This window comes from Dendroctonus ponderosae, unplaced genomic scaffold (assembly GCF_020466585.1).
Source record: "Dendroctonus ponderosae isolate FM_Combo_2020 unplaced genomic scaffold, Dpon_F_20191213v2 Dpon_F_20191213_203, whole genome shotgun sequence".
Taxonomy (NCBI): domain Eukaryota; kingdom Metazoa; phylum Arthropoda; class Insecta; order Coleoptera; family Curculionidae; genus Dendroctonus; species Dendroctonus ponderosae.
Genome location: NW_026018200.1, coordinates 1 through 16,600, shown reverse-complemented (window position 1 = coordinate 16,600; position 16,600 = coordinate 1). Strand labels below are relative to the sequence as shown.

The following is a 16,600-nucleotide window of genomic DNA, read 5'->3' as shown; positions in this document are numbered from 1 at the left end:
GGAAAAACCTTCATCCAACTTGATTGGCCGCTCTGGGAAGGCACCCGAAGAAGTTGCAGTTCCGTCCATTATCATTGGACTCCATCCGGATCCCCTCATGCATCGCAATAATGCAACCCTTGCATCCTATGTAAATACATAAGGGGTGCATTATTGCACAATTCGGCCAACTGAGGCCCATCGGAAAGTGCACTACCGCTATGTACTGAATGCAGGGCAAGTGCTGGGCCGGTTTTGCGAATATAAAGAGCTCTGCAATTGCGCGCAATACACAAAGTGCATTTTAATCGCGAATAAAGACCATTGGACGATCTGGGAGGCCAATGAATCGACGAGCTCGATGCACTTGCAGGTACAACTCACTCATACCACTTCTTCGTGTTGGAAAATGGTGACCCGACAATGGAAATTTATTGGGGTTTTCGAACTATCAACAAACACTTTGCATCCCTGTACGAGTGAACGTTCTCAATAGTCCCTATTTCCCTTTGGAAGCCGATGACCAGTAGAAGAAGTAGCACGAGTTAATCAACTAATCGAAAACTAGTTATCAAGTTGCCGCTTGAGACACTATCCCACGACCTATGAATCACATGCAAGAGGGGTAGAAAAAACCCCTAGAAAAACGGGCCTACCTGAGGCCGATTCCATGCGCTACTAGAGCCCGACTAGAAACTGCTCTAAATAGGGCACAGCTGGAAGTTTTCGGGTTTTATTCACTCTTCCCTATTGCCTGTGCCCGCGACGTTTCGGCCGTTTCTCCGGTATATCCCGTCATCCTCAACCTACTAGTAGGAGAAACATTTGATCAGCTCAAATGCGCCGCTGAATGGCTTGAATGGCTGCCTTCGGCTCCTCCAAAGGAGCACACTATTGTCAATTAGACTAAGGGGATTTTTAATATAAATTATTTAAAGCCGCATTGTGCCGGCCATAAAGTAATATGAGATGTATATGAACGGCCAAAGTAGAAAGGTGACGGTCGGCATTTAAAATTCAATTTATCATGTTGGTACAATACAGATAATATACATGGGGATCGAAAACCTGTTCGGTTCAAAGGGGATCGATACTGATTTTTTTCTTCGGTTCAAACCGGATGCTTAATGTGGTAAGCGTGCGTTTGAAACTCCCATACTTTGGGGTTTTTTCTCGATTTTGCGTTTTTACAGCTGAAAGAACCAAGTGGTTTGCGTCTGAAAAGGGCCGCTGAACGAAGAACACTAGCGAATTGTTTTGCGATTTTTTGACGATTGATTGATGGAATTTTTGGATTTGGTTTTTTCACAAAGATCAATTTCTTCAAGTTCCGACATTTTTTGCATATTAAAAATCGAAAGGAAACCGAGCACGTTTTATTACACCCCTTAATTTTCTTCAAAACTTTCAATATTCCCCATGCGATTTTTCTCAGCTCGATCGATTCGCCTTCTTCCGCCTCACAAGGACGCAAATATGCAAATTTAACGCTTCTGAGCCAGAGATAGAAGATAGAAAATTTTCAATCTTTCAGATTGAATAGTTTACTCGTCGACAAACAACGAAAACTTTGAGGAGCTTTTTTGAGCGATTTTCATCCATTAAAAGTCCCTTGATAGAAGGCAAAGTGTTATTTGAAGATTGGAATTAGATCGAAAACTCGGCATGTCTGAGGCAAAAATTCACATTTTTTCCAAAATCGCTGGAATCAATGATCAATTTCCTGTGGTGTGGCATTTTGAACCACTTTTACCTTTAAACTCGCCACAATTTTCAGCTCTTAAAAAGTGTATTTGCTTGCCTTTACGATTTTCAAAGATGCAAAATGAGTGAAAAAATCGGAACATTCTTGGTAAGAAATACATTTTAAATGCCTGAATTCCGTAAAAATCACATCGAAAATGCATTTCTGCTGATTCTTCCATTTTTTTTTTCAGATGGGAAACTTAGCACGTTTTAGATCAAACTACGCTTTTGAAGAGACATTTTGAAAAAATTTTCCCATTGAACTGGTCACAATTTTCAGCTTTTAAAAGGGGCATTTGATTGAAGAAAGCCGCGCTTGTTCTTCACTTTTTGAAGATGAAAATGACTGGACAACTCAGCACGTTTTTGGATAAAAATTAAGAAAAAATAATTGAGTTCTTTAAAGCACTTGACAAATCAATTTTTTTGAATCAAAATCGATGAAAGCTGAGCAAGCTTCATTGGTTGTACGGGTTTGTTTCTTCATTAAAACATTTGAGCGACTTTTTTCCATTGAAAAGGCTACAGATTTGTACACTCGTGAGGAGTAGAAAACTCAGCATATTTTTGGTTAAAAATGTATACAAAAATGTCTGAACTTTTCAAATCATTTATAAGGCATTTCAATTTTTCTTAGCCTGAATATCGACGAAAACTAAACCCGGTTTGTATGAAAATTCCTAGGTTTTCTTAATTTTTTTGAGACATCTAGTAACTATTTTCTGTTTTTAAAACTAGCTTTGATTGAAGGAAAAGCACTGGTTCTTTAATTTTTTGAAGACTCGATATGAGTGGAAGAATCCGCTCGTTTTTGGACAAAAATGAAAAAAAAGCAGGTTCCAGATGGATCCAATCAACATCTTCTTTTCCGTTTTTCCCAGAATGAAACTCGATGGAGAAGTAAGCACGCTATTTATGAAAATTCTAAGGTTTTCGACCTTCCTTCTTTGAAACATTTGAGATAATTTTTCCCATTGATCTGGCCTTTTTGATTGATTAAAGCCGCACTTGTTCGTCAATTTTTTGAACACTGAACTAATTAAAAAATGTCTCAACTTTTCAGAGCGCTTGAAAAATCCATTTCTTCTTCAAATTTCGAATTCAATTCAATTCTCCAAACTTCCACGGCTTTCTTTCCATCCTCCTTCTTTGAGACTATTTGATAGAAGGACGCCGTCTGGGACTTTTTAAAAGACGCGTCTTTTGAAGACAGACTCAAGATGACTGGAAAACTCAATTAATTAACGAAAGAAGAGTTGATTTGATTTGAAGATTTGGAAAGATCACATTCTTGCAGTCCCTGAATTTTCAGCGGATTTTTGGGAAGTTTCCCTTAAAATTGAAGCAATTTACCCGCTTCGCTGTTAGTTCCCAACGGAAGAACATGCGGGATTCTTACAATCTACCAACAAACTAGTTTCCATCCTGTGGTCCTTCGGCCCGATTAGATCAAACAGGAGTGAAATTAACCCACTCATGTTTCCAATTCGGTTGTTTTTGCACGTGCGTTATACGTTTGAGCCTGTTATAAATATGCCAAAAATGCCCTTTTGTATCTCGCATCAATAGGAAGAGGGATGGCCCCTGAAGACGACCCTTAGCAAGACCAATTCATATGCTGATTCAAAGATATCAGGTAGATATTAACCTGCCCACAAGCTACTTATTATTGCTTTCCAATGGTCTTTTCAGTGATGCTTTGTTTCGTTTCGCAAGGTTTGCTACTTTTGATTTGATAAATTTGATTTTTCAAGGGGATTTGAGCGGTCAAGACACATCTGCGCCACTGCCTTGACCCGATTGTCCAACAGGCACTTACTGGGATCTGAGGGTGAAAAATGCGGAACAGGAACTGACTGTTAAGGACAATGGGAAATTGCCAAAAAATCCAAACAAGTTTTAAATCGTCGCATTTTGGGGCATACAATAGGAACGAGTTTTTTTGCGTTATCGTTTGGTTTGCATCCCTAATATGGGAGCAAATCAAACTTATTTTTTTCAATCAGATCCGCATTGTGGTGGCGATGTTCGGAGCGGCTTAATGTACGTTAGAAATATGACAATCGGGTTGGTAAGCGCCGTTTTATAACCGTCTTTTGTAGCTGCCATGTATGATTGGCGCTTTGTTGAGGGCTAAAACCATCCCGAAACTTCAGCGGGTACCGAAATGCTGTTTGGAACACAGGGTCGGATTCATCGATTAATCGTTCACCTCAAGAACCTACTAACTTGGAATTTTTACCTACTTGACTTCTTCAGGTCAATATTCTAATGTTGATGGCACGCTGAATTCGCTATACCTGGGCGAAAATCGTGGATTTTATTTCCCAACTGCGTTCGCAAATGCTTTAGCAGAAACTCATTTTCATCTTGTAGGTTTTAGCCGTTAGAAGCTTCAGTGGGTGAGTGTTTTCAGGAATTTTGCTGTTCAGTTTCCCGACTGATTTCACGCAAAAAGATAAAAAAATGCTTAATAATCTTTTTTTGGGTTGAGTTTCGGTTTGCAGACTGCAAAACTCACGTAGATTAAACGTCACGCTGTTGCCCAAATTGGACCACGATTATTTGAATTTTCCGCTGATGCTTGGAACAAAAACGCAAATGCGCGTGCGGCCAATTTCCAACCAATCAAAATTGCCTCTAAATTGATGAACAATTTCAAGCGCTTTATCGGGTTCTCCACTGGAAAAATATTCTACATGCTGCTTACCTGTGCAATTGCCAAAATAGTCGCCATTTTCACTCAATAGTCCAGGGCCGAGGCCTTTATTGACCTCCAATCGTTGCCTATGAATCTAATCGTATAAACAACCCAATTAAACACTATCGCCAGAAAAACTATTGAAATTGTTCCTTTGAAAAATAACCTACATGTCACTGATGTGGCAGGTATTGCTGCCAACCTACTGAAAATTGACCGATTTTGGTTGGCATTTACTGATCTTAATCACGCTTATGCCGCGTCTCGCTTTACCCGTACAGACCAGGAAGAGATGGAAGAAGCCTGCAAAGCTACAGCATGCGGGTGATCGTTTCGCAACAGTGCAGGTAGTCACTCACCTGGCACGTGACACTATCGGCTAATGATCATGTCCGTAATCCGTTGTCAACGTCAACGGGCGCAGACGCAGTAATCAGTTTGCAAAAAACGGACTTTTAGTGAACTTTGAGTTGAAAAACCGTGTTATGTCGGTGACGAAAATTCCCCCGATCACCATGAGCAAGCTCTACGTGGGAAACTTGCCCATGGAGGCCAATGAGGGCTCCCTGCGGCAACTTTTCGCCGATCAGAACCTGTCCTGCACGAGCATTCTGATCAAGCGCGGCGGCTACGCTTTCGTGGACTGTCCCGATCAATCCTCAGCGGACAAGGCCATTGATAAGCTCAATGGTAAGTCTATCGTCTCGCTCCTGGGCCTTACCTAGCTTACCTAACCTTAATGTTGGTTTCAGGCTTCAACTTCCATGGTTCGCTGCTCATTGTGGAACCGTCGGTGGCGTCAGGAAAGAGGAGGTAAGCGGCAGCCGACGCCACTGGGCTAACGTTAGAAATATGTTAGGCGAGTTCGGAGCTCCCCACTCTGCCCGGGCTCTTCCAAGAAATTGTTAAGGACCGTAACATGTGGCATTGACCACCGGCTGCCATTTACCATTGTAAACAATTAATTCGGAAAAGGTGCATATCCTGTTGTCCGCTAGTGGAGGGACCCGGCTCGCTTATTTATCAATAGAAATCGGCTACGTAGTCGGAGGGAATCAGCACTTTTTGGTCCTTCGCTTCGTTAAGTTATTGCCCCGAAAATTATCCCTATTCTTCACTGAAAAGTCGCATAATTTAGCCTGCAGGCTTTTGTTAAACTTACTTAAGGCGCATAGGCGCTGCAGCCCCACAGAGCTCCTTTATACAGTGACTTCACCTACCTGCATGGCCCTTCGCTCATATAATACCAAATACTGGCCATTCGAGTGGTAACAAATGTTCAGAAACTGCAAGCAAAGGGCGAACCACGCAAGTGAAGAGTATTTACTTCTAAAGGTGCTCTGCAGCATTGGCAGCGCTTTCAGCGTAGGCGCCACTGCTTGCATTTATTAACAGTCGACAACTGTTTAACAATGTCGAACATTTTCAGTTTTAAATCGCATAAGAACCTTTTCGTCGAAAATTACTATAAAGTTTCCGTTGCAGGAGTTTCCCGGAGTCGAGCATGCCGCCGATGCAAGTAGGAAACGGATGGATGTAAGTTGTCCCCTTTCAAGTTAACTCCCGATTTCTCGCTCAACTTCGGCTCTAAACACACTCACTTTGAACCATCAGCTCGATGCTCAATCAAGTCAACAACCCCTCCAAAAAGCGAAAAAATCGCCTCCCATCTGCAGGGCAAAGAGGTAAAAATGACTGACTGGACACGCGCTGATTGTTCCAGAATGGTCCTCGAAAATCGCGTTTCCCTTTTTCCACCAAACCGGCCGCAGACAGGGTGTTTTTTGCTTGTTTCGAGTCCACGAGGTATGGGGGGGCGCCGCCAGCGTCAGACAGCGTAAAATCATTAACCCCATCGGGCAAATTGCATTTTTATTGGCCGCATTTGTTATTGGATTTCGGGCAAAACCGCGAAAAACGGGAAAAAAACGATTCAGACTGATATGCATATGGGAGGCTGTGCAGACGAATGGGAAATGGGGAATTTTGTTTGTTTATGCTGGCCAATGTTAACGAAATATTGCGGGTTTTTAGGGGGGCTGTCTAGCAGTTTTTTTCTTTCGAGGTGGTCGCACATGCACAATTTGTCTAAGGGTTTTTGGAATATTTCTACTACAAAGCAATGGCATTTGCAACTGCGCAAATGTTCAGTTTTTTTGCCCAAAGCTTGAAAAATTCACGAGCCAGTAGAGGTTTTTGAAGCGACTTCAAAAGCCCTCAGCGAGAATAAAGATTTTTTTTTCAAGTGCGGAAATAGCTCTTCTATAGGATTTCCAATAGAAGTTCGATGGAACTTTTCAGCTCTCTGGCCAAACCTGCCTTATTCGTTAAGCGCTTTCAAGAGTCCACAAGCTAGTTTATAGTTAGAATTTTTGAGATTTTCGGCCAAATCTGCCATATTTTGGCAACGACTTATCAGCGACTTCAAAAGTCTACGAGCGAGTTTAAAGAGAATTTGGCGTTCTTTGCAATGGCATTTTTATAGTGCGGAAAAATCGGCTTCTTTATCGGATTTTCAATAGATTAATTCTCGGGCTATTGACCAGATAGATCTGCCCTACCTTCTACCCGATTTTTAAACTTCTAAGACCGGTTTAAAGACATTTTTCTGCTAAAACAATTCTTTCAGACCTATTTTTTTAATTTTCAACAAATCATGTAGCAAATCACTACGTTTGCAGATGACACATGAAACACAACATCAGAAACATACCTAAGTTGTAGATAAGTTCTATATTGTTGAGGCGGATTCATTTTTTACAAACTTCTTTTTGGGTATTTCGCCTCAAAAATTTTTGTCTTTAAAATCATCTCTAGGTGATAGTTCTTGATTACTTTTTGATGAATAATACGTTCTTATTGCGAAATAGGAGCACTATTTATCAATCTGTAATAAAAGACGTGAGAAAATTCTGTCTTTTTTAAAGACAAAAATTTTTGAGGCGAAATACCCAAAAAGAAGTTTGTAAAAAATCAGAAACATGTTCCATCGCTTTCCTAAACCCTTTTAATGCTGATATTTTCTAGGCGTGCCGCATTTCGCTAGAGAAATGGCGCTTCATGATCAACGCACAGCAAAAGCTTCGCATTTTATAGTGCCGTTCACTTTTGTACGTATAAATAAATAACATTATTGCCTAGAATTCAATAAAGTAATGTTTCGAGCCAAAACTGGCCTCTGATTTCATGCTCTTGAACAATCGAGCAACCCTTTATCGATTCTACATCCCAACAGTCAAAATTTTCGTGAACGCAAACGTTACCTTGAAGTGCCATTTCTGCTTAACTAAAGTGACTTGCTCGAAATGCCTGAAGCGACCATAATTTTTAGGGCTCCGCTGGTAAATCGATGGAGGGTTTTTCTATTGTTCAACCCCGGGGGGTTAGTGTTGACGCGGGTATAGAATTTAGATGCAAACGCTTTAAAAACCACTGTTTTAATTCAACATTCTCTCATTTATTGTAATTTTAAATTGTTCAAAGCCTTTCAGTTTTTCCTTTTGGATCAACCGATCAACATTGGCCCGCCAGATTTCCAGATTTAGATCTTGTTGATTTTCTGTTTGGGACATTTCAATATTAGAGTAAAAATTCCAGTCAATTGTGTTGAAATTTTGAGAAAAAATGAACTAAAAATTGTAAAAATGCCCATTTTGCTTAAAAAGCGCATACTATCCCCGTGTGCTTGTGAAGGAAAACCGCTCAGTTTTTACCTGCCACACCTGATTGGAACCGGATTTTTCCTCCCCATAGCGAACCACGCTTATGTGGTCGAATATTTCACGCTTTAAATGCGGAATTTCGGCGCTTTTTCGACGATTTTTGCACATTTTAGACACTGGTGCGTGGTGCGTGCCGGTTCATTTATGCGTCGATAACCCCGTGACGTACTTTGGGACTTTTGGTACTCATTACGACATTTTTTTAAACAATTTTGGGCGAAATTAGACGAAAACAACCTTTTTTTGCGACTTATTGAACTTGGAATTATTTAAAGCCGAATTTAAATACTATAGTGTCAAATTCAAAGTCGCTTTTTCACTATAAGGTCGATGTGTTTCATCAATATTGCCTGTTGGGTGAATTAGTGTTGAGGAAAGGATAGCGCTACTGTGGGCCATTTGGTATAGTAATGGAAAAATTACAAAACATTAAAAAGCAAAAAGCAAGTGGATTTTTCAATGGATTTCCTTAGGTTTTATTTAATACTTCATCAATTTGGCTACCTGGTGGTTTGTGTCGTGGTTTTTTGGCCAAGTTTCATAATAATCGAATTCAATTGCATTTCTTGTTTAATTATTGAGAGGAACTTTATACGGTGGATATGCGAACTGTTAGGAAACGTTTTCAGATCTAAGTCAAACGAGCAAACGTTGGCCTGCAGAATTTACGGATTTAGGTCTTGTTGATTTTTTTAGGACGGTCATTTAAGGCAATGATTCTAAATTGTGTTTAAAAGTGAGAAAAATGTGGAAAAACTGTGCTTAAAATGCGCGTATGCTCCTCATGTGCATGTAAAGGAAAACTTTCAATTGCAGCCTGTCGACTGAGTGAAACCGGATTTTTTCTCCCCATATCAACCCAGATGTGTGCACTCAAATTTCCTAAGCACTAAATGTGGACACTTTCGGGCATTTTTCGGGGATTTTTGCAAATTAGCCGATTTTTAGGCGTGGTGTGAGTGTTCGCTCATTTATGGGCCGAATCGAGCCACCAAAACAGGTATGTTCGATTCTTAAATTGGCAATTAGAAAAATGAAGACACTGAAGGGCTCAAAATACACGACGGGAGTTTATCCCGAAATTATATAATCCGATTGGAGGGGGAGCTCCTGGAGGGCAACAGGAGAGGGGAAGGCGTGTCCATGCGCGGTCACTGTCGCTCCCATGCACGATGCGAATCGGCCGCCAGTACGTATTTAGCTCGTATTTAGAGTGATATGTTGTGTTACATCATTTTCCCGAAAAAAAGTTTTTGGTTTCGCTTGAAAAAGTGACCCTTTTGGCCGTTATCCTTCAATAACACATTCCCTTCGGTCTGTCGGATTTTATCGTTTTTTCTTTTAACTGCAACGCGTTGTTCTGTTTTGTATTATCCCCTCAATCCGAAATTCTGCCCTTTCCCATAGTTGCCTCCCCAAAAAAAAAACAAAAAAATTTATCAACTGTTAGGGCTGCCAGTGAACTGACGCGTAGGTTAGCTTCCTAACCTACTCAAAAGACTGATTAGGCTTAAGTCACTTATAGAAACTCTAGTGCGTGCGTGCTCATCCTGTGCGTTGAAAACAGTACTTAAGTAACGCCTCCCCTCGTCGTTTCTCTTTTGTTTTGGATACGGAAAACATGGAGAAATTCCAGGAACCCCGCGATGACGACGCCGATCAAGTGTTCGAGGTGGAGGAACCGGAACCCACGTAAGTCCCCCATAAATGGAGCCTTTCAAGCTCAATTTGGCCCGATTGTTTCTTCCGAAATAAGGGAAAACAACAACAACAACGATTTCCTGCAGGAATCGACCATTAATGCACAATGACAACCTTCTAACGCCTAAGCATCGTGCTTTATGGCGCCATCTATGCTTTGGGAAAACGGAAATCCATTCTGTTTATCCGTCCGTCCAATCCAATTACGATGGGGCCGTGTATTTTAAGCCCACTTTAACGAATACCGATGCGTTCTTTTATCTATACCGGGCGATTTAAATTGACTGTCATCTAATTGCTGTTTCAAACTTAATCAGTAGCGCAGCCACAAGTACGCTTTGAGATTATACGCCACTGACTGTTCTGGAAATAACAATGATTTGTTGTGGGGCGCACTGTTTGCGGGCGAGATAGCAAAAATCCTTTGATTTAATCCTGATTTAATACCTGTTTTATCAGAAACCTCCTGTAAATATCCACCGAAGACGTGATCTCTCATCTCTCTCATGTGTCAGCAAACGTCGATCTGCCATCTCATTCTGCAGCCTAACTCGTTTTTCAAGCATTCGCGTTGTGCGCCTGCCCGCTCTCCGGCCGCGACATAAACGTGCTCATGCGCACTAAATTATCTTTTAAAACTTTTTCAATTCATTGTTTGTATACAGGAAAAGGGTGTGTGTGTGTGTGTGCAGGTTTTTTTCGCGCGAAAAGCTTGAAACTTCCAGGCAGTTTTAAGTGGGACGCCACTGGTTTTTTTTGGCAAAATGTCATTTTCAACTCTCTGGTCAATTTCCTGCGGAAAAAGGCTGTTGATTTTGACGCAAAAGAATTAATATCCTTTGACTGAGTAGCGAAAATCAGGTTCAATTAACAGTTTCGATTGATTCAAACACCATGTAAGTTGCCGTCCCGAGGGTATGATGTGTCCATCTCTCTTAGACATCAGTAAGCTTTGATCTATCATCTCTTTCTGCGACGTCACTTGGTTCCCGAGGAGTTGCGTCTAGTTGGGCGCCTGCTCGCACTCATGCGCCCTAAATTATCTTTCAAATCTTTTCATTAATTGTTTCTCTTTGTTTTTCGTGAAAAAAGTCCTGGACAATTTTCAGCAGAATAATTGTACGCCTGGAAATAATTATTTTTCAATTTGTTGTTCAATTTTTCACGAAGCAGCTCTCCAGCTTTTGCAGCAAAATAATCAAAATCCTTTGATTGAGCAGGTCAGATTGATTAGAAGCTCCATCGATCTCTCTTAGGCATGAGCAAACTTCTATCTACCATCTCTTTCTGCAGCGTCACGCGGTACTGGAGCACTTGTGCGCCAACTCGGATAGAACCGTCCTCATGCGCTCTAGATTGTGGTCAATTTCAAAATCTAGACAGCTGTGGATAGTTTGCAGAAAAAACCCTGTTTATGTACAGTTTTTCAACATTTTTCAAAGATTTCCGTTCTGTTGATGAGTGCGGCGGCCTAAAGCAGACTGAAATCGGCTGCGATCCAGGCTGGAATTTAACAGAACTAAATAGCTTTAAATATATGGCCCTGACGTCAGTGGTGAGTCATCTGGTTTAAAAGTTTCGGGCCCTCATTTACCGAGAGGATCGGAATGGGAGCACTGAACACATTAATGAAAATACACACACACACACACACACACATACACAAGTTCGTTCTTCTCGGCAAAGCGATCGTAACGAGTTTTCGGCACCATTCAATCCGTGAAGCTGAAGAATGGACCATGTTGGCGGCACCCGAAATCAATCAACGTCATCGTTATGGGACCATTATCGATCCCAGCCAGTTGCCCCGTTTGGTACCACTTCAAAAATCGCCTAGCTCGCCCATTAATTCCTGCTTCTGTCTATCCGCCAAACAGAACCTTTTAACGCGCTCCAAAAGTCCGAAGGAATTTTACCTGTTTTTTTCAATCCGCCGCCGTGTTTACAAGGGACCCGGATTTTTTCGTTAGAAAAGACTCGGGGTTATTTCAGGTAGAAATCAGTTCCATATACCTAGAATTTCAAAGCCCCCGAGCACGGTCTAATTGTCGAGTTTTGATAGCGATAATCGACTGGGAACGACACCGAATGCCCGCAATCGCAAAGGAAATGCTTTGTTAAAAACGATCCGAATGAAGGCAGAAGTCGACGAACGTAAATGAAGCGCTCCGAATCAAAGCGAACGCCTTCGAACGCAAGCGAACCGCTCCGAATCAAACCGGAAGGTACAAAATGTCATCGTAGATCGCCCCTATTGAAGGCAATCATGCACGAAATATGCTTGGAAAATCTCACGTATCGTGCGTCATTCAAAATCATTAAAATCCAGCCAAAATATCAACGATTTTCAAAATTGCGCTTAAATCCATGGAAAATCAAGCAGGAAATATTGATTATTTTTTAACTCTCTGATAGAGAACCAAAGTTTTCAGCGCCTTGAAATTTGCGAATGCCAAAAAAATCGAAAATTTTTCCACCGAATGGTGGCGAATAGTCCCGAATGCTCAAAAACATTGCCCGAATTGCAGGAAAAATCGCACGAATTATGTCCTGAATTCCCACTTAGCGCCGAAATGAAGTACTGAGTGGTCGAAAAACACTCAGATGACTAGAATGGCAATTAAATCCATTAAATTAGGATTTTAAAGTGTGTTTTACCGAAAAATGAATGAATCAGATGCAGAGCAAGTGGCCCCGATTGTGTCATTTCTACTCATTTGGGCCGCTCTGTAGCGTACTTCGACATTACACGAGATTTCGGGACGTAATTCGTGCCAATTCGCCTTCATTCGGCGACTTATTTGGAGACTTTTAGGTAAAAACACACTTTAAAACTCCAATTTTGGGTCCATTTTAACGGTTCTAATCGCCATGCTAGTCATTTGAGTGATTTTGCGTCACTCAGCGTTAAGGAATATGGTCATAACATAAAATTGACGTTTCTACACAACCTGGAACAGTGTTTTTTGGCTGTTTAACTGTGTTTTAGACAAAAAATAACCGCAAAACTTTTTCAAACGCTGACGGCGAAAGTCCCCGAATGCTAACGAACATCGCTCCGATTGAAGGCGAATGTGCAGCAATATGCTCTTAACACCCCATCTATCGTCTGCATAAGGTACTGCACAGCCTAACATCACTTAAACGACGAGCAGTCGCTAAAATTCACGGAAAATATCAACTATTTTCCAACTTGATCTTAAATCTTTGGAATACGGAGCAGGGAAAACTGATTATTTTTTAGTTAAAGTTCCGAGCGTTTTTAAAGCTTTATGTTTGCGTTGGCCAATAAAATTAAAAATTAACTCGCCGAATGAAGGCGAATTATGTCCTGAAAGCCGACTAAACGCCCAAATAAGCTGATGTCTGGGGAACCGTGGTTTAGATCTTCTCACTGTCTGGTTGACCAAAAATTGGGACATTGAAGTTTGTCAAACGCTCGCCAAATGAACGCGAATCGCTCCGAATGTAGCCGATTTTAATGGCGCGATGTTCGTTAGCATTTGGAGCGCTTTGCATTCGAGCCCGGATGGCCATACAGAGTGGCCTAAATGCACTCAAACAGCTAGAATTGCGTTAAAAATAAAGTAAACATGCAGACAAAAACCGACTATTTCCCAACTTGCGCTTGAATCCATCGCGTAGCTGCTAGCAGGTAAAAACGATGAGAAGTTCCTCGAACGAAGTGTTTGCGGCTCGCAAGGCCCGCGAGATGTTTTCGAACAATATTCGATCACTTGTGGGGCCCCGTTTTCGGGATCGAGAAGGCCCTCTTTCGGTGCGTAGCGCTTGAAAGATCCGAGGGTAGAAATCAATAAATAACGCCTTGAAAAGGGGCTGCGTCGTTCTCGGGTTTGTGAATGTGAGCGCGACCCCGAAGAGATTAAAATGTGGTATAATCAGCAGCACCCGAACTTTCGGGGCACGTAGAAATGTGGCGTTCAGCTGGGCCTTTTAAATGCCTCAACATATGGCAAAGTCACTGAAAGCTAACAAAATGCAGCTTTAAGCCCGGCACCAATCAGTGTTTTTCGCTGTGCGGATGGAGCAGAAACATCCTTTCAAAGTGCTTCAATTGCATATTACATATATAAAATCTTCTCATTTAAAATGGCCCTGTTAAAGTGCAACTTAACCGATTGAGAGCTTTTTGCTGCTGCTACTGCAGTTTCAAGGGTTGAAGCATAGAGAAAGTAAAATTTTATTATTATTACTTATTTTACTTACTCTATGGGTTGAAGTCGCTTTTAAACTACCCTTTGAACTCGAAAATTCGTCGGTTTAAATGACTGAAATCTTTTGCAATTCGAGCTTAACTGACGGTGAAACTTGTCGATGACAAAAATATCAATTTATTAGCAGTTTCTGGAAGATAAATGGCGCCCAAAAACCCAGTTGGTTCAAAAACAATCTCTTTCTAAGCTCTGAAGTGGCTTTAAATGCTTGTCATTGTCTTAAGACAGGATTTTAAATTGTACTTCAAGAAGCAAGTTGGCTTCACTATTTTTCGAGCACAAATTGGCTTTAGGAAAGCGTTCCAAAACTGCCTTTAGTCAAGTTAATTCATGTAAAGCTGGCCTGCACAAGGCATTTGAGTGTTAAATTCGACTTTGGTGAGTGATTTGAGGCCGATTTAAGGGTTTCCAAGGCATCAATTCGAACCGAAATGCCCCCAAAACTGCGCAAAACCGGCATTATTTGGTTATTCTTTGTTGTAACTCGAATGTTCAACTGTAAAAGTGCCCTTCATATAGAACATTTTCAAGCTACTTTTAAGGAAAACCCAATTTGTACAGTTGATTTTAGAACCGGGTTAAGTGCTCAACTTGCTGATCCTTTGCTTAAAGAGGCTGCAAGACTTTTACTCAAAGTGTAGGCTGAATTCTCAAGAAGTTACCCGTTAAAAGCGCTTCAACAGCTCAAAAAAGTTGCCAAAAGGCATGTCGCGGTTGCCGAAAAATCATTTAAGCGTTTTTTTTATCGTAAATTTCAACATATTTTTAATTGTTTTCTAAAATGGCCAATTTCCTTTGAAAAATCGAGTAAAGAGCCTGTGTTTCCGAGGTACAGTGTCAAAGTGTAAAAAAAATGTTCGTTTCTTCGTTTTAAAAAAAGTTGTACTTTTGAAAACTTTGGCTAAAAAGTCGGTTTTCTCAGTACTGGCTTGAAATGCATGTCTAATGCTAAAAATAAATACTAGACTACTTTGAAAAACATTGAGAAAGATTTTTCGCGTTAAAAGAGCCTTGTTTTGCGCACAGTTTATTTATGGTTTCTCGATGTGCTTTCAAACGCCTTTTAAAGAATCGCAAGCGTTCAATAAAAAATCTAGTCTTCAAGACTAGTATGTGAAAGTGACTTGAAAGAAACCTTCAAGATGCAAACTTCGAAAATTTTCCCAAAGGGATTCGGTCGATTGAATGTCTTTCAAGCGCAAAAAGTAGCTTTAAAATTGGCAACTTCAGATGCCGGCCTTTATTTTATGGGCCCTAAAATCTGCAACTCTGGCCGGATTTTTCCTAAATTCAAATCAAGAAATTACTCGCTGAACGATCGAAAATTTCTTGCGGGGAGAATGGCATCGTGACGTGCCAAATAATCTATGAAACCAACAGATACCATTATCTTAGGAAGCCGAAAATAACGCAAAGTGCTTTTCTATTAAGAAGACGTAAACTAATTGGAAAAAGTTCAATGATCGCAAGAACGGAATTCCAAACATGCGGCCCATCAAGACACAGAGAGACAAGAGAGAGCGCCTTTTAAGGTGCTCAACTGTGATTGTGAGTTCTTGATTTGGCACATGCCTCTGATACATGGGAAATCGGTCAAATCAAGCACCCGAAGAATGCCCAATAATGAGTGTTTATTTGGCGCGGATAATCGGCGAAAGTGGCGATATTGAAGTCGGATTAGGAGCGTTTTTGAATGGGAGCGAACCAGTGGCGCAGGTTTGAAAAAACCGGCATTCTCGAGACTAGACTAGAGTCAAAGTGCGATGGGGTGCCGGTAAGCAGGCGGGTTGATAGCGGGGTGGCAACGGGGCAAAGGAGGGCGAGATTCCTAGAAGCGGCCTGTCTAACTGGCAAATTTCGGCGGGCCGTGGAGTTCAAGGTCAGGCCGCCCCTACGTCCGTCACCCCCTCGGCCCCCCAAACAGCCGAAATATTCGGGAGAGAGCAGCTGCTAAGTGAGCCAAGTGGCGAATTAATCAGGCAACGGCAGCAGCGGTTCTTCGTTCGGACACACGCCGCCACTCACCTGCCCAAATTAAACAACCCCATTTAATCCGAAAACTAATAGCCGGGCGACTTCTTGCGAGTTGACAACCGCAACTCTTTGCCTCAATCTTACGGAGGGAGAGTTCATCACCACCTCAGAACCATCGAGGAACGAGCCCGGACGAAAAACTCCCGGTCCTCAGTGCATGAGATGCTTGGCCCTGTTCACTGCTAAACTTCACCAAATGGACATTTCGAGAAATGAAACAATTTTAATCGCTTAAGAACCGCCTAAGTTCGCACTTGCCTTTTGGAGTCTTGTCGCTAAATCGCCCCGTATAATCCGAATCCCTACTAATCGTTTGACACATTTTCACACTGTCTTGGCACGCCCAAAGGGTCGAAAAGTCGGCCATTTTTAGGCCTTTCAATCCAGCTCCGATCCCTCTACCAGATCAGACAAGCTAAGAAAATAAATCTTTCAGACAAGCCGCTTAAAAACCGCTTATGTTCGCTCGGGAATTTTGGTGG

The 16,600-nt window shown here is 41.5% G+C and overlaps 1 protein-coding gene across 1 annotated transcript; it reads left to right on the top strand.

Annotated features, from left to right (window-relative positions):
- The first annotated feature begins 4,791 nt into the window (after positions 1–4,791).
- On the top strand, positions 4,792–7,597 carry LOC125503616 (insulin-like growth factor 2 mRNA-binding protein 3-B). The gene is made up of 4 exons (XM_048664334.1): positions 4,792–5,116; positions 5,179–5,239; positions 5,912–5,962; positions 7,454–7,597. Exons 1-4 carry the CDS (start codon positions 4,912–4,914, stop codon positions 7,470–7,472), a joined length of 336 nt encoding a protein of 111 aa, XP_048520291.1. The 5' UTR covers positions 4,792–4,911; the 3' UTR covers positions 7,473–7,597.
- The last annotated feature ends 9,003 nt before the right edge of the window (positions 7,598–16,600 follow it).